The sequence below is a fragment of the Plectropomus leopardus genome, chromosome 4 (genome assembly GCF_026936395.1).
Source record: "Plectropomus leopardus strain MGB_pleo_1.0 chromosome 4, ASM2693639v1, whole genome shotgun sequence".
Taxonomy (NCBI): domain Eukaryota; kingdom Metazoa; phylum Chordata; class Actinopteri; order Perciformes; family Serranidae; genus Plectropomus; species Plectropomus leopardus.
In genome coordinates this window covers 2,266,482-2,291,226 of record NC_142179.1, presented here as the reverse complement: position 1 = coordinate 2,291,226, position 24,745 = coordinate 2,266,482, and the positions used below count along the sequence as shown (strand labels likewise).

The 24,745-nt window shown below is 39.8% G+C and overlaps 2 protein-coding genes across 3 annotated transcripts; one reads left to right on the top strand and one right to left on the bottom strand.

Moving 5' to 3' along the window:
• Positions 1 to 4,586: 4,586 nt before the first annotated feature.
• Positions 4,587 to 9,528, bottom strand: LOC121940535 (erythroblast NAD(P)(+)--arginine ADP-ribosyltransferase-like). 2 transcript variants are annotated; one of them, XM_088076279.1, is made up of 3 exons: positions 9,362 to 9,528; positions 6,187 to 6,385; positions 4,587 to 6,092 (listed from the first exon to the last, which is right to left on the bottom strand). In XM_088076279.1, exons 2-3 carry the CDS (start codon positions 6,244 to 6,246, stop codon positions 4,911 to 4,913), a joined length of 1,242 nt encoding a protein of 413 aa, XP_087932405.1. In that variant the 5' UTR covers positions 6,247 to 6,385; positions 9,362 to 9,528; the 3' UTR covers positions 4,587 to 4,910. The 2 variants fall into 2 exon arrangements, with proteins under 2 accessions (XP_087932405.1, XP_087932406.1); XM_088076280.1 differs by having other exon boundaries at positions 6,187 to 6,353.
• Positions 7,556 to 24,626, top strand: LOC121938661 (interleukin-6 receptor subunit beta). The gene is made up of 16 exons (XM_088076276.1): positions 7,556 to 8,522; positions 8,602 to 8,679; positions 9,556 to 9,660; positions 10,735 to 10,846; positions 11,762 to 11,889; positions 12,472 to 12,602; positions 13,037 to 13,196; positions 13,393 to 13,475; positions 14,016 to 14,238; positions 16,588 to 16,788; positions 18,631 to 18,729; positions 19,436 to 19,579; positions 19,699 to 19,824; positions 20,866 to 20,950; positions 22,248 to 22,329; positions 23,127 to 24,626. Exons 1-16 carry the CDS (start codon positions 8,375 to 8,377, stop codon positions 23,634 to 23,636), a joined length of 2,415 nt encoding a protein of 804 aa, XP_087932402.1. The 5' UTR covers positions 7,556 to 8,374; the 3' UTR covers positions 23,637 to 24,626.
• Positions 24,627 to 24,745: the final 119 nt, after the last annotated feature.

Sequence of the window (24,745 nt, the reverse complement as noted above, 5' to 3'; positions counted from 1 at the left end):
AAGCATCCTAAAATCCTCAAAATGTGCTGAAATCTTAGTAACATCCTAAATTCTTAGACATTAATTAAAATCCCAGAAATTCCTCAAATCCTACAAACATCCTAAAATCCTAGAAATGTTCTGAAATCTTAAAATTGTGCAAAGATCTACGAATTGTTCTAAAACCCTAGAAATGTCCTAAAATATTAGCCTTAAAGTAACTTGAACAATGGGTGGAAGGTACAGTTGGACAGCGACGACAATAGTGTCGTATCACAAGAGACGGTTTTGGAGGACACACACGACGATACAAGGGAAATGAAGGGCTTATCTTTGCTTCTGTTAGCTCTGAGAAGATATTCAAATCAAATTCAAATGTGAAGCGTATCTGCCAGCGCTGGAGGTGACAGACGTTTCATCTTCTGAAAATGACAGTTGTAGCTCTTAAAAAGCAGCAGTCTGCAGCGACGTGTAAAAAAGATCATTTTGAGCCAGAGAGAATAGCAGCATTCATTCATACACATGGTGCCTCCTGCACCGCTTCAAAACACCTCACATTCGTTTCAGTAATTTGACCAATAATACTTCGACTTGTTGACTGGAGGAGCCAGAGACCGAAACCTTCCAATGAGTGGATGACTCGCTCTAACTCTGAGCCGCCGCTGATGGCGGTATTGCGTTTTGGGCAAAGAGCTGCTCCAAAACTGCTTTGGAAGCACATCTGATGAAAAAAAAACAGCTGAGCGTGCACGTGGCTGTGTGCACGTGGCCATAAGTGACACTGACAACCGGTGCAGCTCCGAGCTTTGAGCGGAAAGGTTGAAAATATTTTAACTTTTTTGCGCCCAAAATCTGCCAGACGAACACGCCGTGCAGCAGCAGAGGAGGTAGCTTTGTGTCTGTGTGTGATCGGACCCTCAAAGTAAGAGAAGAATCACTCCTCTTCAAACAGCACGTTTCACACGTCCCACAGCTGGGCCCGTCACCACAGTCCCAACCTCTTCAAGGTCTTCCTCCTGCAGTATTTTAGCTCTCAGACGCCCTGGAGACGGTCGGAGACTCTGAAGTCCAGAGTTGGGTTCAGGCCGGCGGTTAAACGCAGAGTCGGCACTGATGTCACACTTCAGGGTCGGTGGCACTGACTCGTTAGCTGCTATTAGCGGCACCTGTGAGCGAGCAGCAGAGGCCTTTGAGCTGGAGCTGATGAACCACGAGGAAAAACAGACACTGAGAGAGAGTTTATGAGACACCAACAAACTTTCAACAGAGATGCACTTTTCTCTCCGAGCTGGCTGACGGGACCCAAACACGGTGCTCGGCGGAGTCTGAGCGAGCTGGTCTCGAGGAGCGCCAGCAGCAGCCTGATGGTGAGTCAAATACACAACCAGCTCCCACACGGGGAAGGTTTGTTTGTTTGTTTGTTTATTCAGAGAGTCGATAACATTGTAAATACAAACATGATTTGAAGTTAAAGTAGACGTGTGAAATGGGACGCACGATGAGATATTCAAAGCTTGTAAACAGGAGCCCAAAACATTAAAATATAAACAAGTCTACAAATATTAAGTTTCATCCTGCAACTTAACTCGAATGTAAAACTTCAAAAGCATTCAACATTACTGCAGGATCCTAAAAGTATGAAAACAATAATACAATACATGCAAACAAATGGCACATGGAGAGTAACAGCACAAATTACTTGGGGTAATTAGTTAATGCAGAGTAGTCATTAACATATAAATATATTTATATATATACACACTAAATGGAAAAGAGTGTCGGGCCACAGACTCCCCTCTCTGACCTCGGCTGTTTCATTCAGTCCCAGTACCACAGGCTGATGGGAAAAGCTGGACTGTTGGTCTCAGGCTTGGGGTGGTTTCTGCGGGTTTTCGAGTGGGAAGTCGGACCTCAGGGGGACGCTCCAGTTAAAATTTCTGACCAGAAACTCAGATATTTCGACTTCCCAGTTCAACTGGAAGGCACCGTAAGTTACAGGCTTGCTTAGTTAATGAAGGTCCAGGAGTTTGGTTTATCGTAGCAGCAAAGCAAGTTCTGTTTCAGAAACCTACTCAAGTAAAAGAGAAATAAATTACTCCAAGTACAAAAAGGCACCATCTCAGGGCCCACATTTGGCCCGCAAGCCTTTAGTTGAGTATCACTGTCCTGTTGGACCTGAAGAAGCAGCCTTGACTCGAAGGAGCACCTGCTGTGCTTCAGGTCTGCCACGCCCCTCTTTGAGCTTGTTGAGCTGCTGTGTGTGTGTGTGTGTGTGTGTGTGTGTGTGTGTGTGTGTACACACTGGATCGTTTCTGTCAGTCACTAAACTGAAAGTGTTTCAGCCGCCCTTTTTCTGTCATTTTGGTCCCAGTTTTATTAAGATTTTGGTCAAATGTGATGTTACTCCCTGTGTTCCCTTAGACACTGAGAAAAGGTTACATTAGTTTCTTATTTAATATTTATTTTTATTTTGAAATGCAGTGACAACAAAGCAGGTGAAACAAGCAAAGCAACATACAAACAGTGAAGAGAGACAAACAGTGACACATGCAATTAAATTAAAGACAGCAAAACAAAACGGGGATGCAGCACAGGCTTAACCCAGGGGTTTAGGAAATGTGATAAAACAAAAAAAAATTTAAAATCACAGGGGTATGGCAAAAACATGACACATAAATTCTCGTGTTATCATTTAGAAAACAAAAAAGGAGAAAATAAAGATTAAAAAATGAATTGAATAATTGTTTTTAAAAATGTACATTGATTAGATTATTACAACTGTCACTGTAAATTCACTGTCATTGTGAGGTGTAAGTGTCTGTGTGTGTGTGTGTGTGTGTGTGTGTGTGTGTGTGTGTGTGTCAGATTGCATCAAGAAAGAAAAAGACAAAAAAACAACCAAGCTCTGCTTTTTTCTTTTTTCTTTTTTTTTTTTTTGCAAAAGTTTCTAAACTGCTTCTGCTTCAGAAAATGAGTCAAATGACGCGTTCAGTGCTTCATTTGACATTTCTAATAATCGATCGCCTACTTCTGACTTTGAGGAATATTAAAGTGTATTAAAAGCAGCACTGTTGCTAAACTGCACCTCTGTGTGTGATAAACAGGGAAAGTAGAGGCTTATCTTTACAACTCTGTTAGCTCAGAGTAAAAATTCAAATCAGATTTAAATTCAGAGACCAGAGCCCCAACCTGAGTACAATCACACTTTCAGCATCATTCATACTGATTCTTTTTTTTCAGCTGCTCCTGTGTCTTTACCTTAATCTGACACATTTAAGCCAGTATCGCAGTTTAGTGCAGCTTTTCAACAGGTTTTCAAATATTCAAAATCTATTTTTACATAATTGGTGCGATCAACTTTTCAGTGAAATTCATACCAGTTAGCCCTTAAGGACATTTTTTTTATTAATTTTGGCTGTTAGTCAAGTTATTTATGGCATAATTTCTGGTAAATTGTGTATTGCATTACATTTAGAAGTTAAGTTTAAAAGAATTGCTCCACTTAAACCCATTCAAAGTGACATTTTTGATCCCACAGCCATCAGAGCAGAAAAACAGGACTTGTATTATTTCTGGGTGTCATTCTGGGCTTTTGACTCTGAATTTGTCATTTTGACTATTTTCCACCTGATGAGGTCATTTTGACCATATTTGGCTTATGGAGGAAATACATGTTATTTCCACTAGGTGACCTGTCACAGTCAATGTAGCTGCTGATCACTGACATATCCCAGACTGTCAGCAGCTACACTCACACACTGACATATTCCAGACTGTCAGCAGCTACACTCACACACTGACATATCCCAGACTGTCAGCAGCTACACTCACAACCTGACATATCCCAGACTGTCAGCAGCTACACTCACACACTGACATATTCCAGACTGTCAGCAGCTACACTCACACACTGACATATCCCAGACTGTCAGCAGCTACACTCACACACTGACATATCCCAGACTGTCAGCAGCTACACTCACACACTGACATATCCCAGACTGTCATTATCATGAAAAAAAGAGAAAAAAACAAACAAAACAAAAAATCTACTATCTAAAATCTACCTCTAGTATATTGAAAATAACCTTTTTACATCTAAAAACATAGCGGCATCATGATAAAAACCTGGCATTTAAAGGATTAAAATTCTGAAATTGAATTAATATTTGATATCCAACATTAGTACTGATGTTGGTTAAAAAAATGAATCAATGAAAGTAGAAAATAATATCAATGTATGATATTTTTTAAAGCTTGATTCTTTTGTGCATTTTGTGCACAGAGCCATATGTGTGTTAAATATTTAAGTTGCGCCAAAGGGTTAAACCTTTTCTCACTTTTCCAACACTTCCTACTAATTTCTTTACCCGGCATTGCAGTTCAAGTTTGGCATCAGCTGTTACATTGATGTTTTTCTTTGTTAATATTATTATATATATTATTATTTACATTTGGCGTGATTTTGGCCTCCGTCTATAGTGCGTTGAGCTGACAGCTCACTCGTGCTGACCGTCTGTTTTTTATCGTGACGTTAGAAGAAGCTGTTGGACAGTGAGAGGACACTGAGGTGGTTAATGTAAAAACATTCGTCAAACATGCACAGCTTATGAGACACAAGCATATTTAATTTTATCATTTTTTGGACAGTTTTCATACAGTAACTTTGTCGCACAGATCGTGCATCCACTTTAAACACAAATGACGGAGCGATAATTTAATGCATTACCATAATTGTGTACAACTTACAAAGTCTTGATTTTCATTCTAACATTGTAATACTACAACAATTTTAAGGATTTTTACATGCATCTTTTTTTTCTTGTAGAACCTCATAAACCCCTAAACTGAAGATCATTTGCATCATTTAAAACATCCTAAATCCTAAATTCGACATGTTTTGTTAACTGTATGTAAAACGTGTGAATGCTTTAATTCTTAAAAAGAGCACAGTTGAAATTGCTAACTTTGCCTGCACTCTTGACTTTATATTCCACCTCACATGGAAGATCCTTCTGCTTGGATCTCTCCTTTATATCGACGACTTTAAAGATCTCGTAAGGAGGAATCAGCACTTCACCTTCGATCTGAAATTTAGAGTGCTCAGATATGTCTTCTCCATAGCATGTCTTAATCTCAAAACACGTCTTGTCTCCAAATCTTTCTACTTTCTTGCTGTACTGACCCCATGAGGATGAGGTGAAGGAGCCAAAGCGAAACTGCGTGTTTTTTTTTCCGTTAAAGGACCTGCCGACTCGACGGAAGCTAGTGACACATGCGTCCTGTCCCACAGGGACGTTTTTGCTCCTGCGTTCTTTCAGAGCTTGAATGGCATCAGTCAGGAGAAAGTGAAGAGCATGAAAGCCGAATGTGGTCTTGTACTGAGGTCCCTCAGTTCGAACTGCCTCATTGAAATCAAGATACACATCATCTTTGCCAAAGGTGTAATAGTAAATAGCTGTAATACGCTCTTTTCCCAGGAACGGTGTTGATTTATCAAATTTTTGGTTGTACAGTGCCTCTGAGCTCTCCCAGGCCGTTTTAAATCTGATGTTTCCGTTCTTCTCGTTCTTCAGGAATTCTGGCAGCTTCTTCATCATTTGATCTCTGCAGCCATCGTACATGTCGTCGACAGAGTTTGGAGCCATGTCCAGCTGAATGGGAGTGTCTGTCCCTGCCACAGCACCGGCCACGGCCCCAGATCCACTGGGGATATTCCAGGATCCACTGGGGATATTCGAAGATCCACTGGGGATATTCGAAGATCCACTGGGGACATTCGAAGATCCACCAGCAAACTTGGCATATCTGCTGGGGATCTTTGAAGGTCCACTGGAAACCTTGGCATATCTACCAGGGATATTCGAAGATCCACTGGGGATATTCGAAGATCCACTGGCGATATTCGAAGATCCACTGGGGATATTCGAAGATCCACTGGGGATATTCGAAGATCCACTGGGGATATTCGAAGATCCACTGGCAGACTTGGCATATCTACTGGGGATCTTTGAAGGTCCACTAGAAACCTTGGCATATCTACGGGGGACATTCGGAGATCCACCGGGGACATTTGGAGACCCACCAGCAGCCTTAGAATTTCTACTGGGGACCTTTAAAAGAAATAAGACATTATTAGAACAAACCGTCATATTTGTTCATCAGTCATTGCACAGCGGTTAAAATGAAGCAGCCGTCATACTCTACCATTGCAATCCCAGTAGAGACTCCGTAAATAAGTAGCACTGCTGCCCAAAGGGTCGTCATTGCCGTCTTCCACCAAAACAGACACCCGGAGACTCGGCCGTGAGACAAAATGATCTCCGGCAACTCGTAGAGTCGAGCAGAGACAGCTGTCAGCGGCACAGCAAAGTCTGCACACTTTTATAGTTAGTATTTAAGGAACCTAAACAGTGGACGTAATTCACAGAAAGACAGATCATTCTTGTCATATAATAAGGAAGAAAGCATTTTGTAAGATAAACTTGACCATAAAAGGGAAATTAACCACATCAGACGGCCTCCATGCACCAGTCGAGCTGCACGTACACACTTTTGCAGAACATTATGACGTCACAGTGAAGTTAACCTTTGACCTTTTGGATATAAAAGGTCATCAATTCAACATCTTATCATTTACTATTAATTATGATGTGAAAAGTTTGTCATAATTCGTGTATGAAGTCAAAACCATGTTTCGTGTGGTCACAGCGACCTTGAACTTTCACCTCTGACCACCAAATTCTAGTCAAACCAGGTCATCTTTGAATCTCGGTGGACGTTTGTGCAAAATTTGACGAAATTCCCTCAAGTTGTTCTTGAGATATTACATTCATGATAATGAGACAGATGCAAGGTCACATTTACCTTTGATTCCAGTGGACGTTTGTGCCAAATATGAAAAAATTCCCTCAAGTTAGCCTTGAGATATCATTCTCACAAATATGATAAAGATGTGGTTGCAGTGACCTTGACCTTTGACTTATGACCACCCAAAATATAATAATTTCATTGTTGTGTCTCAGTGGGCGTTTGTGCTAAATTTGAAGAAACTCCTTTAAGGCTATTTTCAGGTATTGCATTTATGACAATGAAACAAATGCAAGGTCCCTTGACCTTGACCATTCAAGACTACATTCTAATCAGCTCATTATTGAGTACAAGTGAAAGTTTGTGCCAAATTTGGAGAAATTCCCTCAAGGTGCTCTTGAGATACAAAGTCAGTGTGACTTTTACCAGTGACCACCAAAATCTAATCAGTTCATCGAGTCAACTTGAACGTTTGAAATTCCCTCCAGGTAATGCATTTTCAAGGAATAAGATGGATGCAAGGTTGCAGTGACCTTGACCTTCAGCCAATGACCAGTAAGATCTAATCAGTTCATTGTTGAGTCAAAGTGGATGTTTGTGCCAAATTTGAGAAGAAAAAAAAAACAAACTGAAGTTGGCCTTGAGATATTGTTCTCACAAGAATGAGAAACATTTGGTCACCTTGACCTTGACTATCTGACGACCATCAAAATATAATAATTTCTTTACTGAGTCTCAGTGGACGTTTGTGAATTTGAAGAAACTTCCTCAAGGCATTATTGAAATATCGCTTTCACGAGAATGAGAACGACGAACAACTTGAAAGTGTCCCAACTTTTTGGCTTTTTTGTGGTTCTATGTTTTATCATGTATAAGCAATATTGGTAGAAGCTTTTAGATGTTTTATTTCTGTTAAAATACTAAAACAACACTGTCATAATACTCCACTAAAAGTAAAAGTCCATTGTCCCGCTGCATTAATGTGCCTGTCTCATGTTCCTGCTGCTCATGTTTCAGGTTGTGCTTATTTGAACTCTTTAATATCATTATGTTTAATACAGCAATGCATCATGGTCATGTGTAACATGGCTGTCCCGTGAGAGCCGCATATCTCTAAAATATCAAAAAAACAGCCTGTTTTCAGCTTTGTGACGATGCATTTTCCAGCTGATCCAAAAGGGTTTTTAAAAAATTTATTTAGCAACACATAAAGGAGATTAGTAAAAATTAGAATAAAAAATAAAAATTTGTCACAGAAAAATAAGAAAAGGAAAGAAAAATGTTTTCTTCTTATAAAAAATAAGTAACATCATGTGTTTTGTTGATAACAGTTTTTGATTTTTACTGTTACGCGTTCAGATACTTCGTGCATTGGAATGAATAAAAAAAATGCATGAAGTATCCAAAATCAAAAAGCAAAAATGCTAAAAATTTATGGTTACATTTCAAGAAGAGATCCACCTTTACAAAATATCCTGTTAACTGATCATTTTTTTGCAGTAAGGCTTCACACACACACACACACACACACACACACACACACACACACACACACACACACATCTGCTGGGTGTCACTTGCAGTCATGGTGCAATTTCCTGATCAGGCCGCTCTCAGTTTGGCGTCTCGGTCTGAGGTTATCTGCTGGCTTCCTCTTTCACTCGTTCATATCTTTAGCACATCCGATAAAAAATGGACACGTTCTCCGTCTTCTCTTTATTCAGATGAAAGCAGTGAGTGCAGCACATGGAGGGGTGGTTTTTGGAGGTTTAATATGAGCTGATCTGTTGAATCTTTTGTCATTTTCTCCAGCTGAGATGGACACGCGGTGCGGTAAACTGCGCCTGGCTGCGTGGACGGTGATGCGCCTCCTCTGTGTGTTTTCTCATGGTGAGTTTTCACACCATGAGACAGCACTTCACAGGAAAAGCCTTGTGTTTTTGCTGCTTGTTTTGATGTTTAACCTTTCAGGCCGTTTTCCAGCCATGGATTAAGTTCACGATTAAAGACTGAAATGACCTGTCTCAGATGTGTTTTGATGATTACTATACTGAAACTGGATTATGTCAGGAGTTAAATTAAGCAACCAAACAAGCCAAGTTTAATGCTGCCTTCATGTGAAATATCGTATTTACGAATAACGAGCACATGAATGGCGCTCCACAGTCGTAATTATGAGTTGGAAATTGGAAAAATTTCGAGGATACCCAAGTTGCCAAGTTGTGATGATTTTAGTTTATACATTTATTAGCTGCAGCAAACAACTTTGAAGATAACTTTGAACTCTAAAGCAGCCAGGTGAGTATACGAACAGTGATAACAACGTTATTCTGTAATACGAGTCGCCGACTTGAGGTCATAAATGTATAAACATGGTGGGCAAAACTCAATGTTTGGTCAATGGTAAGAAACTTATTTTTAAAAAGTAATTCACGTAATAAATATCATTCAGAGTGACCTAGATTAAACATAAAAATATGTAAATATATATTATATGAAATATAAAATCAAACAATTGTAAATAAACTGGAAACAGCTATCAACCCCATTTAGACATTAAAATGCCGCCCACCTTCTTTATAGCTTCAATGTTGTTTTCACTTTTCGACCTCAAAGCACATAAACACAAACAAGTCGGAAGAGTGACTCCCCAACTCGGAAACTACGACCTTCGGACATCACATGACCGCAGCAGAACTTCGGATTATTTGTCGTTCGTCTTCGTTTTCTGATCGTCAGTCTTGTTTTTGTGTGTTTGTGTGTCAGAGGTGACGGTGAGGCACTACGACCTGAAGCCGTGTGAGCGGGACAAGCGAGTGTGTGTCACCGACCTCAACGACTGTGGCCCTCGACCACCGTTATCTATACAGGGTAAACACACACACACACACACACACACACACACTCACACACACACACACACACAAGGTGGTTTCCATTACAGATTCACACAAAACTTAAGTCATTTTTATTCATAAAGCCCAGAATCACAAATCACAATAAGCCTCAGAGGACTTTACAGCATACGGCATCCCTCTGTCCATAGACCCTCACAAAAACTCCCAAAAAAGAGGGGAAACAATCCCTCTGGATCCCTCTTCCAGGACAGACAGACGTGCAATAGATGTCCTTAAAAGCAATTAAATTATAAGTATAAATAGAGGACAAAATGATGTTCAGGGAAGAGAGAAAGAGAGAAAAGAGAAAGAGAGGGAGAGAGATGCACAACAACAGAAATGGCAACAACAACGTAAAACGTGCTGACGCAGTAAAAGGACTTCTTCCTGTACATTTATTTTCTTGTGATAACGGATTAATTTATCTTGTTATCCCGGGAAAACAAAACATTATTATTAATACTTTTTCTTGGTTTAGTTTCATTTTCAGATTTTTAGGTTATAACATGGATAGTTTTTCTTCATATATTTTATACTTATTTTTCTTTTACTAAATTCATTTTTATTTATTTTTGTTTTCATTAGACGTATTATCTGTTTTCATGTGTTTATTGTATGTAGCTATTTTTATTTTTGGATTTCTGTTATATTATTCAACTTTTGCACTTTACTGGGAAAATGTGTTTTTCTTAATTAATTAGCTGATGCATTTTGTTAACATATTTTACGGTCTATAATGTTTTTTGTACAGGCACGTCTTAGTGTGAAGGTAAAGGGTTAACCTTCTTGTTGCTTTGTTTTTGAGAGAAATCAAACCAATTTGCTCTGGTTCACAAATTTGTTAAAAATCCATGTAAGTGAGCTCTGTTGCATCCAGCTGACAGGTGTGGCTCATTAAGCAGCATTGTTACTTCACAGGTGTGTCTCCGGATGTTCACAGTAAAGGAGACTCTGAAATGTGTCACACAGTTCGATGCTTCAGATGGACAGAAACTGTCCCTCATGAACTGAATGCTCATTTCACTGCCATGAGCTTGTCTTTCTGCAGAGACGCTGGACATGTCCTGCTGCTACCAGAACAAACACAGATCCCTGACATGTGAGTGGAGTCACGAGTCCAACAGCCGCGTTCAGCCTGACGTCTCTCTCGTCTTCAGCAGGTAAACTTTGAGCAAAGAGAGCTTCTTACTGATGAAATTCGTTTTTGAAGCAGTGCTACAGCTTTAAGTAGCGAAGATGAAAGTGGCTGTGCTTGCAATTATCTTTTTTTTAATGCTGTTTGCTTGAGAAAACAAGCTTTGTCTGTCTCAGTTGGAGACTCAGTCTGGTTATCATGCAGTTATTGTTCTATAGAAGTTCTTTGGAAGTATAAAACCAGGTTGTTGGCTACCTGCTGGAGTTAGCTGCTTTGATCACAAATATTAATATGTATGTATGTTTAAACTTTTGTCCATATGGAAAGCTTAATGTTAGCTTGGAAAAAATCTTCGCAATTGAATGAAAATGAAAAAAATGAAGAAAAAAAATTAGATTAGTAGATGAAAAAGACTATTTTTAAAAAAGCTAGAAAAAAATGTCCAGTGAACTACATTAATAATTATCAAAATTAAATATTTAAAATTATTTTAAAGAATTATTATAATTTTAAGCATATTTTATTTTATTGCTTTGCATTTTTTATTTATTTATTTATTTATTATTATTATTATTATTATTATTATTAATCAAATACCAGGTAATTTTATTGTACTTCTTACAGATTTATTGTTAACTTCTGGGCCATTTTTTCTTTTGTTGCTCATCACCTTCTTCCCATATTGTTCAGAAATAAATTAATAGATGAATAAAGCCAATTTGCCCACGTTTCAAAGGGTTAAATAAATAATGCCATTGTATTTCCATCTTTGCAGCTAAAGCAACAGCTTTGTGTGAAAAAAATTGAAAAGCCCGTCCCTTACAGACGTCTGTCCAAAATATAAGCCTGCTGAGTTACGTCTGCTTTAAGCAAATAATAGCCCGGGCTGTTAATTGAAGTTTTACGGTGAGTTAATTTCCCTCTTATTCTTTTTCTTCAGGGTAGACACAATCTTTTCCTGTCCGGCAATCTTCAACCCAATTTCCGTCTTCAACGTAACAGCCAGGATCAAAAACTACGAGACGGAGATCTGGTCCCGACCTCAGACCGTCTCTCTCATTAATGCAGGTCAGTGGCTTACACATCTCATCGCTCCACTGTACTCGTCTTTATCGAGACGCAGCATCCGAGCTGAAACATGAAGACAGCGTGCCGAAAACCGCAGTTCCTCTAATGTCCACTGTAGTAGCTTCATTTTCCAGCCTTAGGGTTTTTTTTCTTAGTTAGTGTGTCATTTCAAACATCCTGAAATCCAGCAAGTGTCCTAAAATCCTGGAAATATGATAAAATCTAAACAACATCCTACAATCTTGGAAATGTCCTAAAATCCTAGAAGTGTCCTGAAATCCAATGATTGTCCTATAATCCTAGAAATATGATTAAATCCAAGCAGCGTCCTTCAATCTTAGAAATATCCTAAAATCCAAGGAATGTCCTAAAATCTGAGAAACTTCCTAAAATCTAAGAAATGTCCCAAAGTCCTAGAAATGTCCTAAAATCTTAGAAATGCTCTAAAACCTGTGAGGCTGCTGTGTCTGGCCCCTGGCCTCCTGTCATTTTGCAAAAGTGGCCCCCAACCAAAGCAGGTTGAGTATTTCTGGTATATCATCTCCGTCTAAGAGTGTGTATCCTCTCGTCTCCTCTCCTTAGTCCAACCCTCGCCGCCTGTTTTGACCGTCATCGGCTCCACTGAGGACTCTGTTAGTGTGTCCTGGAGAAGCAGCGGTGACGGCGACTATCGGCTTCGCTTCAGAGTCGACAACACTGACACATGGACCCAGGTCAGCACCATAAAGACACACTTATCAAAACCCCTTGTGTAATGATAAGTACATTTACTCAAGCACAATACTTAGGTACACATTTGAGGCAAATATACTTTAATATACTTAATATTTCTTCACTACATCTCAGGGGAAAATACTGATGTTTTTTACTGGACTACATCTGTGGAACAACTATAATTACTGCTCAGATTACATATTTTGCAGATGACAAACATTCATTTACCCACTTAAAGTCGTGATACTTAAATACTTTTACTTAACCAACATGTATAATGCCAGACCTTTACTTGTAACAAAGAATTTTTACAGTCTAGTACTGTTACTTATGTAAAGAATCTGAATGCATTTTTCTTTGCACTGTTCTTCTCTCGTACTTTTTGCTTTCTGGGTTTATTTATTATATTTATGATTATTTTTTTGGTTTCCAGGCTCCAGATCTTATCCCTGCACATGGAGATCAGACGCTGATCTACACGATCAAAAGTCTCCTGACGTTCACGGTCTACAGAGCCGCTGTGGCCTGCAGGAAGGCTTGCGGCATCTGGAGCGACTGGAGCTCCGACGTCAGCGCGAGGACGTTGGACAGGGGTAACGGTTTTCATTCAAAGTGAGATAAAATTATAGTTTGGGAACTGAATTCACAAAAACAATGTGGGGACAAACTGAAATAAAAGACTACTTGTATTTATTGAAACACTTTTTGAGCATACCTGGTACTACAGTAGAACACAGTAATGACAGTGAATCAGTGTTTTTAAAGAGGAATTTGTTTTCTCTTTGCCAGTGCCCTCCAGGCCTCCAGAGGTGTGTTACAGAGCGGAGAAAAATGCCTCTGGTGGATCTTTTCTCCTTCGTCTCATGTGGATGGTACGCTGGAAATACTTTTAATAATCATATATAATGGTTTCTTTTTTCAGCTTATTAAGATAAATCATCTTCTCTAAATCTTCTTTTGATTTTTCTTTAAAGGTCAGTGATCATCAGGGAATCTTCAGGGACAAGCAACATTAATAAAAAAACAGATATGATCTTTGCAGCAGCTTAGGTTTCCAAGAAAAGTTTAGTCATGTTTAAATTGGTCAAAAATACTGCACAAGGATGTTTGTTACCAGTTCTTAGAAAGAAAAAGGCAAGACATTTTTATTATTGGTGTGTTCAAGGTCTTTTAAATGATCATTCAAGTCAGTGAAATGCAATAGATCACAGATGAAGTTGTAAAAATACAATATGTAATGTTGTAACCAGAACACTAGACTCAAACAATCTAATAAATAAAATTTGACTGAAACCTTAAACATGAAAGAAAAATCTAAGACTGTAACTATGTCAAAATCGTGTTCCAGTCTCAACAATTTAAAAAAAAAAGAAAGTGGTATAACATTAATCAAACATCCTGTCCTTCTGCAGGACCTTAACCTCCAGGATGGTGGAGGTCGTGTCCTCGGATACCAGGTGAGCTACGAGCCGGGGAAGAAGCAGCAGCTACAGGAAAGATTCGTTCAGAACTTCACAGAGCTGACGGCGCTCCTGGTGGTGGAGGAGGGGAACTGCAGCGTCACAGTTAAAGCCTTTAACACCGCCGGTTACGGACCGGCTGCACATCTCAGCATTGGCACACTAAGACAGGACAGTAAGTAGCACACTGTGGTTAACACGTGGAAACAGTTCATTGTTTTTGATCATTTGTTAAAGCGCACCAAAGACCAGAGGACTCCTAAACTGTAGTGAGTCCCGCAAACAGTTTCACACATTAACACTCACTTAGGCAATGAAAGTCAACTTCATTTTTAGAACAGATTTCATTACAAAGATTTAATGTGCTCTACATGTCAAATCATTAAAAAACAACAACAACAGCTTAGTGTTGTTTTCATCACTTCAGAGGACTTTTTCTTAAGACTTATCCATCTAACATTTATTCAAACCTAAAAGCAAGTCTGGATCCCAAATGTAAGAAGTTACAGTATGGAGTCTTGCGTTATGTCCCCAAAAGGAAGGACAGTCCCACAATGTGACAGTGTATATGAGTGTGTCCCCACTTCATCTTTAGAACAGGTTTCATTACAAAGACACTTAATGTGCTATACATGTCAAATTATTTTTTAAAAAAACCTACAGCTTAGAGTTGTTTTCATCACTTCAGAGGACTAGCATCGGCTTACATTCTTTTTCTTGAGACTTATCCATCTAACATTTGTTCAAACCTAAACCCAAGTCTGGACCCCAAAATGTAATAATTTACAATATGGAGTCTTGCATTATGTCCCCAAAAGGAAGGACAGTCCCCACAATGTGACAGTGTGTATGTGTGTGTCCCCACAGCATTACATACACACACACACACACACACACACACACAAACAGACAGACCTCATGCATTGATTAACCCTTTGGGGCTCGCTTCAATATTACACACGGTCGTATTACTCTGCACTCAAAATGCACTTTACAAAATTAAGCTTAAAAAAATATTAAACATTTATATTTTTAAAGTCTGAATGCAACAATTTTGTTTCCAGAGTGAATTTTAAACTTACTTTCAGAGCTGAGCTGAAAATTCAAAGATTAAACAAAAACACACAGTTTTGCCAAAATGCAGCAATATGTATGAACAGCCAAAATGATAAAATTAGGAAGAATGAGAAGCATGTGAAATGCACTAAACTGTCCCCAAGGGTTAAACTGCTTATCATGGTTATAACCCTTCAAATTTAAAACTGACACTATCAGATTTAAAGTACTAATGCAATATCCTCTGTGCTTTCTATCAGAAAACGAAGTTATAGAGCAGTGTCACGATATTCTGATAAAAACGTGTTGCAACACAGCACCTCTATGTCTCTAGCATGTAAAGATAAAAGTTTCGCTTCTTTCTTTATTTTGAATTGTAGCTTCTTTAAACCGTGTCGGGCGTGAGATGGCTACTAATTTACCGCTGCATGTTTACAGCCTAAATATGGAGTATTTTGCTTAGTATTTAGATAATTAGGGTTCAAGCCTCTATTAAGTTTGTGCGTATTATTTTTATTCAGCGTCCTCCACCGGGACTTAAACTGCCGGAGATTAAAATGAACAAGGACAGAGTTACTCAACTTGCTTTCCTTGAGGGCCACTTTTGCAAAATGGCAGGGCCCTGGGGCCAGCTGCACAGGCCACATACATGTTTCTAAAATGTTAGGACATTTCTTGGATTTTAGGACATTTATAGAATAAAAAAAAAAAATTCTATGAGTATAGAACATTTCTAGGATTGTAGATGTTTCTAGTATTTGAAAATGTTTCTAGGATTTTAGGACATTTATATGATTTTAGGATGTTTCTGGGGTTTCAGGACATTTCTTGGATTTCAGTACATTTCTCAGAATTTAGGAAAATCTCAAAGGATTTTAGGACATTAGGGTCTTGGGTCTGTCGAGTGGTGCGGGGGACTCGTCACTGTCACTTTCTTTGATCAACAAGCTCTAATTTGGTGTTGTTTTATGCACTCTGACACCTTATGTATACTAAAAGTACAAAAACAACTGCAAGTCTTAGAATCTGAGAAGTGTCCTAAAGTGTCCTAAAGTGTCCTAAAGTGTCCTAAACTTCTAGAAACATCGTCAAATCCTAGAAATGTCCTCGAATTCTGGGGCTGCTGCGACCGGCCGCTGGCCTTGTGTCATTTTGCAAAAGCAAGGTGAGCATCCCTGGCTTACGTTAAATTAAAAATCCTGATTAATCTCACACGAGACCTCCTGCACTGAGTCCTGAACTTACAAGTTTCGATGATGATGAAACCAAAAAGGCGCGATTCATCTCAGTCCTTATTCAGATAAAATCAAACCAGCTGAAGTGACTTTGCTCAGCTTTCTGAAGCTTCAAACGCACGCAGAATTATTCGAGCTGCTTCCTCCTTTCGGCCCAGAAAAGATCTGACGGTGTGTCTGCGCTCTGATTGTGGTGATGAGGACACGGATGTCCCTGTTGTTGTCCTCTGCAGCTCTCCTGTCGATCACAAACTTGTGGGTTTCCAGTTTAGTCCCGGCGATGAGGGGCCTCCTGGTGCAGTGGGAGAACCCCACAGTGCCGTCCTCCGTCCCACCTGCCGGTCATCTCGTCGTTCGGTGGCGCTCTGAGACTCGTCCGTCCACCAGCCGTTGGACCACAGTGGACAAACTGAACGCCTCTGCTGTCATACGAGGTGTGAATCATTTTTAATTTTTTACGTTTCAAACATCAGTCTCTCAATATCTTTATATAACTACAGCCAAAGCTCCAACAGGCCGTTTCAATGGACGACTGTCCTTGTCCCAGTGTGACATGGACATAATAACAGCCAACAAACATAATAAATACGTAATACGTAATAATAAAAACGTAACACAAATCTGCAGCTTTTAATGAAATTATCCCACAAAGATAACGAATTTCCTACAAACGTAATCACATGTCTTTTTGGATGTTATATACAGTAGATGTCTTTTCTGGATGTCATATTGATGCCTTTTGGACATCACATAGATGTCTTTCTGGATGTCATATAGATGTCTTTTCTGGGCGTCACAGATGTCTTTTCTGGACATAGTGCAGATGTCTTTTAGACATCCCATTGATGTCTTTTGGAGATTGTATCAATGTCTTTTGGACATTATATAGATGTCTTTTCTAGACATAGTGTAGATGTCTCTACTGGACATAGTGTTGATGTCTCTTCTGGACACAGTATAGATGTCTTTTGGACAGCATATAGATGTCTTTTCTGGACATCATATAGATGCATTTTCTGGAGGTAGAAACATGTCTTTTCTGGACACAGTATAGATGTCTTTTGGACATCATATAGACATTAGATTAAAAACTGCAGATTTGTATTACGTTTGTGGTTTATTATGTTTGCAGGTGTTTCGTCCCAGTAAACAAGCTTTGGGGGACAACAGAGACAACATGGATAACATTTCGGCGCTGTACATGTAGTCATGCGTGGCTCTTGCTCTGGCACTCGCCATGTTGATACCTTTTTGTCTTTCTACAGCAGTGACAGACCAGTTTTACTAAAAGGTCACTCAGTGAAATACTTCTTTAAAAAGTTAAAAATAGTACAGAAAAAAGCAACAGCGGTCAGTTTTAATCTGAATACACACCTTAAAACTGTGGTTTGTGCTGTATGGAGCTCATCAGGTTTCTCCGATGTCCTTAGTTATCTCACACCGTCTATGAACTGCTCCGTCACATGACAGTCATGTGGTTGTTTTGTCGTAATCGACTGCTGTCTGACAGACTCTTGTTGAGTTTCTGTAAGCAGCTGCTTCACTTGGCATTTTTCCATTACAGATTTGCACTAAACTTTATTTTCAAAATGTCGATAAAACACAATGTGGAGATGACTGTGTTTTCACTGAGTGATGCATGCTTCTTTAAACATTCAAGAAGCACGTCGATGGATGTTCGTTTCTATTGCAGCCGCCGCACAAGCCGTCATTATTTCCAATCCAAGGCCACGTAGGCGTGTTATGGAGCCATACTGGAAAGGCGAGCCCCTTATACGAGTGAGCTGCCACATATGAAAGATTTTTTGGGAGGTTGTAGTCCACGATTTCAGGAATTGTGGATTGAAAACTGTGATGCAATAACCGCTCCTGCTGCATCATGAGGGAGCCAGTTCCTGCTGACGAGCACATAGACGTAGCATCATGTGACCTCGAAAAGACTAAAAAATATTTCCATTGCAGCTTTGCGAAATGTGACTTTTTGCGAATCGCCTGAAATACCACCTAATGCTAGTATAAAAATAATTTGTGATAAATGGTAGTTTGTTTTTTTTCGAAACTGACGTGCTTCCATTATATTTGCATTTCACTTTGCATAATTTGAGAGTCACCCTCCTGCAGTCAAAGTCTGTCTCCAAAAAAAGCCCTGATTTACTCGTTGATGTGGATAAATATAATAACCAGATATGGTACATTCACGTCACGTAAGGAGTGTCTAACTGTGTGTGTGTGTGTGTGTGTGTGTGTGTGTGTGTGTGTGTGGGTTGTGTTTACAGATGTGGACCCTGATGAGTCCTACCTGATCAGTGTGTTCCCCGTCTACAACCAGCAGTGTGGATCTCCTCGGTCACTGGCTGCCAGTCTGCAGCTGGGAGGTAAACACGGGGGTGACATTTATTTATTTATTTATTTCTCTACAAACCACCGATACATTTCATTATCAAATCTTTAAATCACTTCTTAAAATGAATTTTGTAGACTTGCTTTTTGGTGATGTCCTATTTATATTTATTTTTATTTATTTTACCTTTTTAAATGTATGTTTTGATTATTTTTATTTGTGGTTTTATTGCTTTTATTGCTTCTGTTGTGGTTTTTGGTGTATTTTTTTATTGGCATTTTATATTTTGCATTATTTGTCTTCTGGTTATAATTTTATCTTAATTTTATCTATATCTTTATAATCTAACTTTAGCCTCGTTTTGTCTTATTTGTGTTCAATAAGACTTTTTGACTTCCAGTCTTTGTATCAATGTGCTTTGTTTGCTATATAAATAAAATTATTATTATTATTATTATTTTTTAAAATTATTATTATTGAGTGGAAATGTTGAAAAAACAGCAACGCAGAGGGTAACGTGTGTTTATAAGAATCCAGAACAGCAAAAAGCTTCTTCACAACTTCCTCTAGATTTGATACATTATTAACTTATTATTATTGTGTAACTTTGTTGAGATCATCATTTGTGGTTAATTAAGTAAATTTAGTTTGATCCATTGTGTTTGCGCAACCACAGAATTGTAGTTACAACACATAGATAACAGGACGTTTGTTTGTTTTTGGGTTTTTTTTTTTTCCAGCTCTGACGAAGCCGGTCCAGCTGACGGTGGTGGGCGTGACCAAAACCACAGTGACAGTGATGTGGGCGTGGCAAAGAAACTCTGGACCAAGTGAACGAGTGAACGGATACAGCGTGACGCTGAGGAAAGACTCAGAGAGACAAAGTAAAGTCGCAGCATCAGTCAGAGGGTTAAAAAATGCTTTTCAAAGCTAAGTTTACATCACAGTACTTCAATGCTATATAGTCGAACTCTAACCACAGAGCACGCTCTCTCCGCTCCAGCTCTGTCTCTGTGGCCGGACCAACGGCAGCACACCTTCCTCAACCTGAAACCAAACACTGAGTATTCTCTTCTCCTATTGGCCGATAATGTTTCCAGAAGCTTCATCTCAGTGAGAACAGACTTCGGTAAGTTGAACTGTTTGATTTAAAAGCAAAATGTCAATCAGTCACTGAAAAATTGTACAATAAATAAAATACAAAGAAAAGTAAAAATGCCTATAATCACCTGTTCATTTTAGATTATTAAACATTTCTGTAAAATTTTGTCGCAATTAGTGAAAGAATCCTTGAGTTATGGCCAAAAACATGATTTACGAGGTCAGTGTGATCTTTAACCATCAAGGTCTAATCAGTTCATTCTTGAGTCCAAGTGGATGTTTGTGCCAAATTTTAGGAAACTCCCCGAAAGCCTTCAAGAGATATCAGCTTCAGGAAAATAAGGCGGACGTAAGCTCACAGTGACCTTGACCTTTACACCTTTAAATTCTAATCAGTTCATTAAGTCAAAGTGGATGTTTGTGTAAAATTTTAAGGAAACTCCCTCAAAAACTTGAGAAATTGTGAGAATGAGGCAGAAAAAAGCTCACAGTGACCTTTGACCGCCAAATTCTATTTTTTAATCTAAATGGATGTTTGTGTCAAATTTGAGGAAACTCCCTAAAAGTCTTCTTCGAACATTACATTCAAGAGAATTATATGGATGCTAGGTCACAATGACCTTTGACGACTAAATTTTGATCAGTTCACTGATGAGTCCAAATGGACCTTTGTGCCAAATTTGAAGAAATTCCCTGTGTGTTAAGATATCGATTCACAAGAATGAGACAGATGCAAGTGTACAGTGACCTTGACCTTTGACCTTTAACCATCAAACTCAAATTAGTTAATCATTGGGTGCAAGTGGACGTTTGTGCCAAATTTGAAGAAATTCTCTCAATGCGTACTTTAGATACTGCATTCACGAGAATGGGACGGACAACCCAAAAACAGGATCCATGAACATGATGGAGGCATAAAATAACTTCAGTAAATTAAATAATTGAGGCATTAGAGTTTCCCTTAACTGGCTACCGAGTTATCTTCAGTGTGACTTCAGGCAGAGAATAATTAATACTTTTCCACACATTAATCTTTGACTCTGAACTAACCGCGGATGTTTAATTTCAGATGAGGTGCCAGTGGTGGCTGCAGCGACTCCTCTGCTGCTGCTGGCTGTGACTGTGTTCATCGTCTCCATCCTGTCCAGGACTCTGTGAGTCAACACGCACATCATCACGCTGCATCGTGTCCGAGGGCTTCGATAAACGACACCGGGGTGCATCTGCTGTCTGTTATTATGGCTGCTGATCATAGATGGATTACTCAATGGGCCTACTGGGCACATGCTCAGGTTCCCAAAGCAGACAGGTTTCCATAACAGATTTGCACAAAACTTGAGCAATATTTTTTAAATGACGATAAAACACAATTGTCTGTAGGCGGGTTTTCATTAACCCTCAAATTGCGAGAATTGAAGTTGCGAATACAAAATACGCCCAATGGAAACAACTTTGAAACCACAAAAGTTTTTACGCTTGCATGAGGTGGTATTTCAGGTGATTTGTAACTGCAATGAAACCCTTTTTTTTGCTTTTATGCCAACCGCCACAAATCCCAAAAGAGACGAAAGTGCAACAAAGTCACGTAATGTTGTAAAAAACATGACGCGGTATGTGTGGACGGAGGAAGAGGCCGAGATCTTCTCAACTCTGATAAGAGACAAAGAAACTACGGGGATATTAGATCGGCTTTATCGAGCGTCTGCCTTGGCTACAGGAACGTTACTGTGAGAGGAAAGTCACGTAACATTGTGAGAGTAGTTGCATAACTCAATGGAAACGCAGTCATCTCGCAACTGTGTTTCAAGGAAATTTCAAAACTATTGCTCAAGGATTGTACAAATCTTTAACAGAAACCCAACTTTTGCTTGCACGTTCTGCAACGTCTCCTCTGGTGATAACATCCCAGTAACCATGGCGATGGGTGTTCAAAACATTAGCAGCTTTATTTCTATTGCAGCCACCGCACCAGCCGTCATTATTTACAATCCAAGGCCACGTAGGCGTGTTATGATGGAAAGGCCAACTTGTGAGAGCATAAAAACTTTTTTGAGATATAACTGATTAGAGTTTCTTTTTAACAAGTTACGTGTTTTAGATTAGATGTATTTTGTATTCCCAGTTGAGGGTTAATAGAAACCCGCCTAGTGTTCAAAAAGCCCCCAAAATCAGATGAATAGGCCAAAAATGTCCTATGCAAAATTTAAAAAAAATTGCATGTCTGTCTTTTCAGGGAGGGAAATCTCTCCTCTCTTGGGGTTTCTTCCATTATCTTCTTGACAAAGGAGTTTTTTGGGCAATGAAAAGCTGAAAAAGACAGGGAGCGCAGTGTGCTGTACAGATTATCAGACCCTCGGGGCTCATAACTCAATACATAAAGTTGACTTCATTTTCTGAGTCACAGCTGTTTAATTAAAGTTCTTGCACACCTTTTTCCTTATTTCTCTGCAGGTACAAATCCTATTTCTTCCCGCTCATCTCGAGCCCTCGGGGCAGCACGGCAGGCCAGTGGCTGATGGACCCAAACCACCTGGTGAGTGTAAGAAACAGGTGTTATTGTCCCCACCTGTCCGCCTGCTCTGTAAGTACAGTACTGGCAGATTATCACCTGACGCTGTCCTTGGCCAGTGTATCATAACAACGCCACCGCTTCCGTCCAAGCGTGTTTTCATCTGACGCCATCGGCATCACACTCATAGCCAGAAGCTAGCATTTTTTAAATGTGGGAGACCACAGACACAATGACAGATTTAAATGATTTTTAATGTTATGATCCTCAGAACCCATACACTCGCGAGATCACACGCGTCCCGTTTGTAGATAAGATTTCACAGCGGCGATCTCGTAGAATCTCGCGTGACGAAACGTGACTTCAGAAGAAAAACAGATATGGAGGACGATCGCTGTTGTTGGAGTTGGAGTTGTTTTTGAGCTGTAGATGTACGCAGCATCGGTTTGGTGACTCTTTCTGGTCTCCTCGCTCTCATTGGCTGTTGCGGGTTTCCGCTCAGTATTTCATCTTGAATTGTAAATATCAAACATGTTCGATATTTAAGATTGAAGAGGCTCCGACACCATCAGAAACATTAAGATTATTTAGATAACCCCTCACACTTAACGAGTATTTGGGCAGATAATCGGTTCTGACCAGCCCCAGACTGAATCGGGCCTAAAATCGTCCCAATTATCCTCTAGTGTGTATCAGCCTTTAAGGGAGTAAATGAACTTGAGTTCGATTCAACCAAACAGGGCAGGCGAGAGAGACCTCAGTTTAACCCACCAGAAACCTAAATGCTGCTTCACCAGGAACACTTTGTATCCCTTAAACAGAAAACTGCAGAGAAAACCATCCTGGATATCAAGGACTTCCAGGTGACGGATATACTCGGAGAAAAGAGTCTCATTACGGTCGATCCGTGCTTCTCGGGAGAAGATCTACATGAAGACGCCCCTCCGCTGTCCATCAGCCTCCTCACCAACAGACTGTCCTCTCTGGAACTGGACGCAGAGTATATTTCTGATGCTCCGGTGCTCACAGAGCACCCGCTGCTTTCTCTGCCGTCCTGTCCCGATAAATACCCAGTGGACCGCAATCATCCCAACAGCCGAGAAGTGGACGTTGCTCTGTTGCATCAGACACATGAAGCCCTGAGCTGCTTTTCTCAGAAAAAGGAAGAGAGTGATGAAAACGCTGACCTATCTGAGCCGTCACATCCGAGAGAAACTGCTTTGAAATATCCTTTTCGTGACTTGATGGCAAACGGTGACCGTGTTTATCAGATGGCATGTGAGGACGACTATTTGGTAAACTCTACCTTTCTGGGGAAAACTGAAGTGTAAAGAGTGGACACGGTTGTCTTGAGATCTGTGAGACTGATTAAACCGCAAACTGTTGCTTCACTGCAAAAAAACTGCAGATGAAGACTGAATCAACAACTTGAGCTGCATGCTTTCTCACAGGTGGAAACGTTCGAGCTGAAGGCTGTAAACGTGCTGCTGACTCCTTTAGGCTGCAATGTCCTTCACACCGCAAAAACTTCACCTGGGTGCACACCATTTTAGTGTGTTTCTGACCCAATTTTTGAGCATTATGACTTACTTTAGAGTCGCATTTCAGCTTCATCTGACCTTGTTTGCGGTGTAACGCACACGTGTATGTAAGGACCAACCATGGACTGATCAGCTGCTCCAAACCTGTTCTCACACAGAGCCAAGAGTGACTCCCAATGCGTTTTTTACTGACCGTGCTTGTGCAAAACATCCGACAGAGCATCAGAAAGTGTCCTAGCCTCATGACAAGTCATGTGGTTTGAAGTTGGTGGAATTTTGGTAACATAAATGCCCCTATAACAGTGATACTCAACTTAAGCCCACAGGCCGAATCTTGCCCTTGATAGGGTGCCAGGTGGTCCCCCGACCGTTTTCTAATTTGCATTAAAAAAAAAGTTTCACACTGGGAATTGTTTTGGTACTTTTAGAATACATAATGTGTCAGAGTGCATAAAACAGCATTAAATATAGATTATTGATCAAAAAAAAGTGCTAGTGGAGGATCCTAGAAAATTTATTAAAATCCGTGAAATGTCCTAAAAACCTAAAAACATCCTAAATTCCTAGAAACATGTATGGGGCTGCAAAAGCGGCTCTGAACTAAAGCAAGTTGAGTATCGGTGCTCCTCCTCTCCCCTCCGATACGAACCAGAAAAACGAAAACATGAATGCCTCATAACGAACTGTTCTGGTGTAACGCTACAGACCTCCATGAGCAAACAGTCCCCTTCGTGCTTTGAGCTTTGGAGCTTAAATTTATCGTATTTTGAGGATAATTATTACGGTGTCAGGATGTGTTCAGACTGAGCGCACTCTTTACATGCATCTGTCCCGTGTTTGTGAAGCGTGTTTTTTAGTACGTATTTGTCATTTAATGTTCAAGACAAAATGTTGCCACA

What these genes read in the sequence shown, in the direction of transcription:
- LOC121940535 (XM_088076279.1), bottom strand. Translation starts at nt 6,246, where the DNA reads ATGACGACCCTTTGGGCAGCAGTGCTACTTATTTACGGAGTCTCTACT. An exon ending in TCTCTACTGGGATTGCAATG is followed by an intron (nt 6,093 to 6,186) that starts GTAGAGTATGAC and finishes TTTCTTTTAAAG; the next exon opens with GTCCCCAGTAGAAATTCTAA.
- LOC121938661 (XM_088076276.1), top strand. Translation starts at nt 8,375, where the DNA reads ATGGTGCAATTTCCTGATCAGGCCGCTCTCAGTTTGGCGTCTCGGTCT. An exon ending in CGCCTCTGCTGTCATACGAG is followed by an intron (nt 16,789 to 18,630) that starts GTGTGAATCATT and finishes TTGTGTTTACAG; the next exon opens with ATGTGGACCCTGATGAGTCC. An exon ending in GAAAGACTCAGAGAGACAAA is followed by an intron (nt 19,580 to 19,698) that starts GTAAAGTCGCAG and finishes TCTCCGCTCCAG; the next exon opens with CTCTGTCTCTGTGGCCGGAC.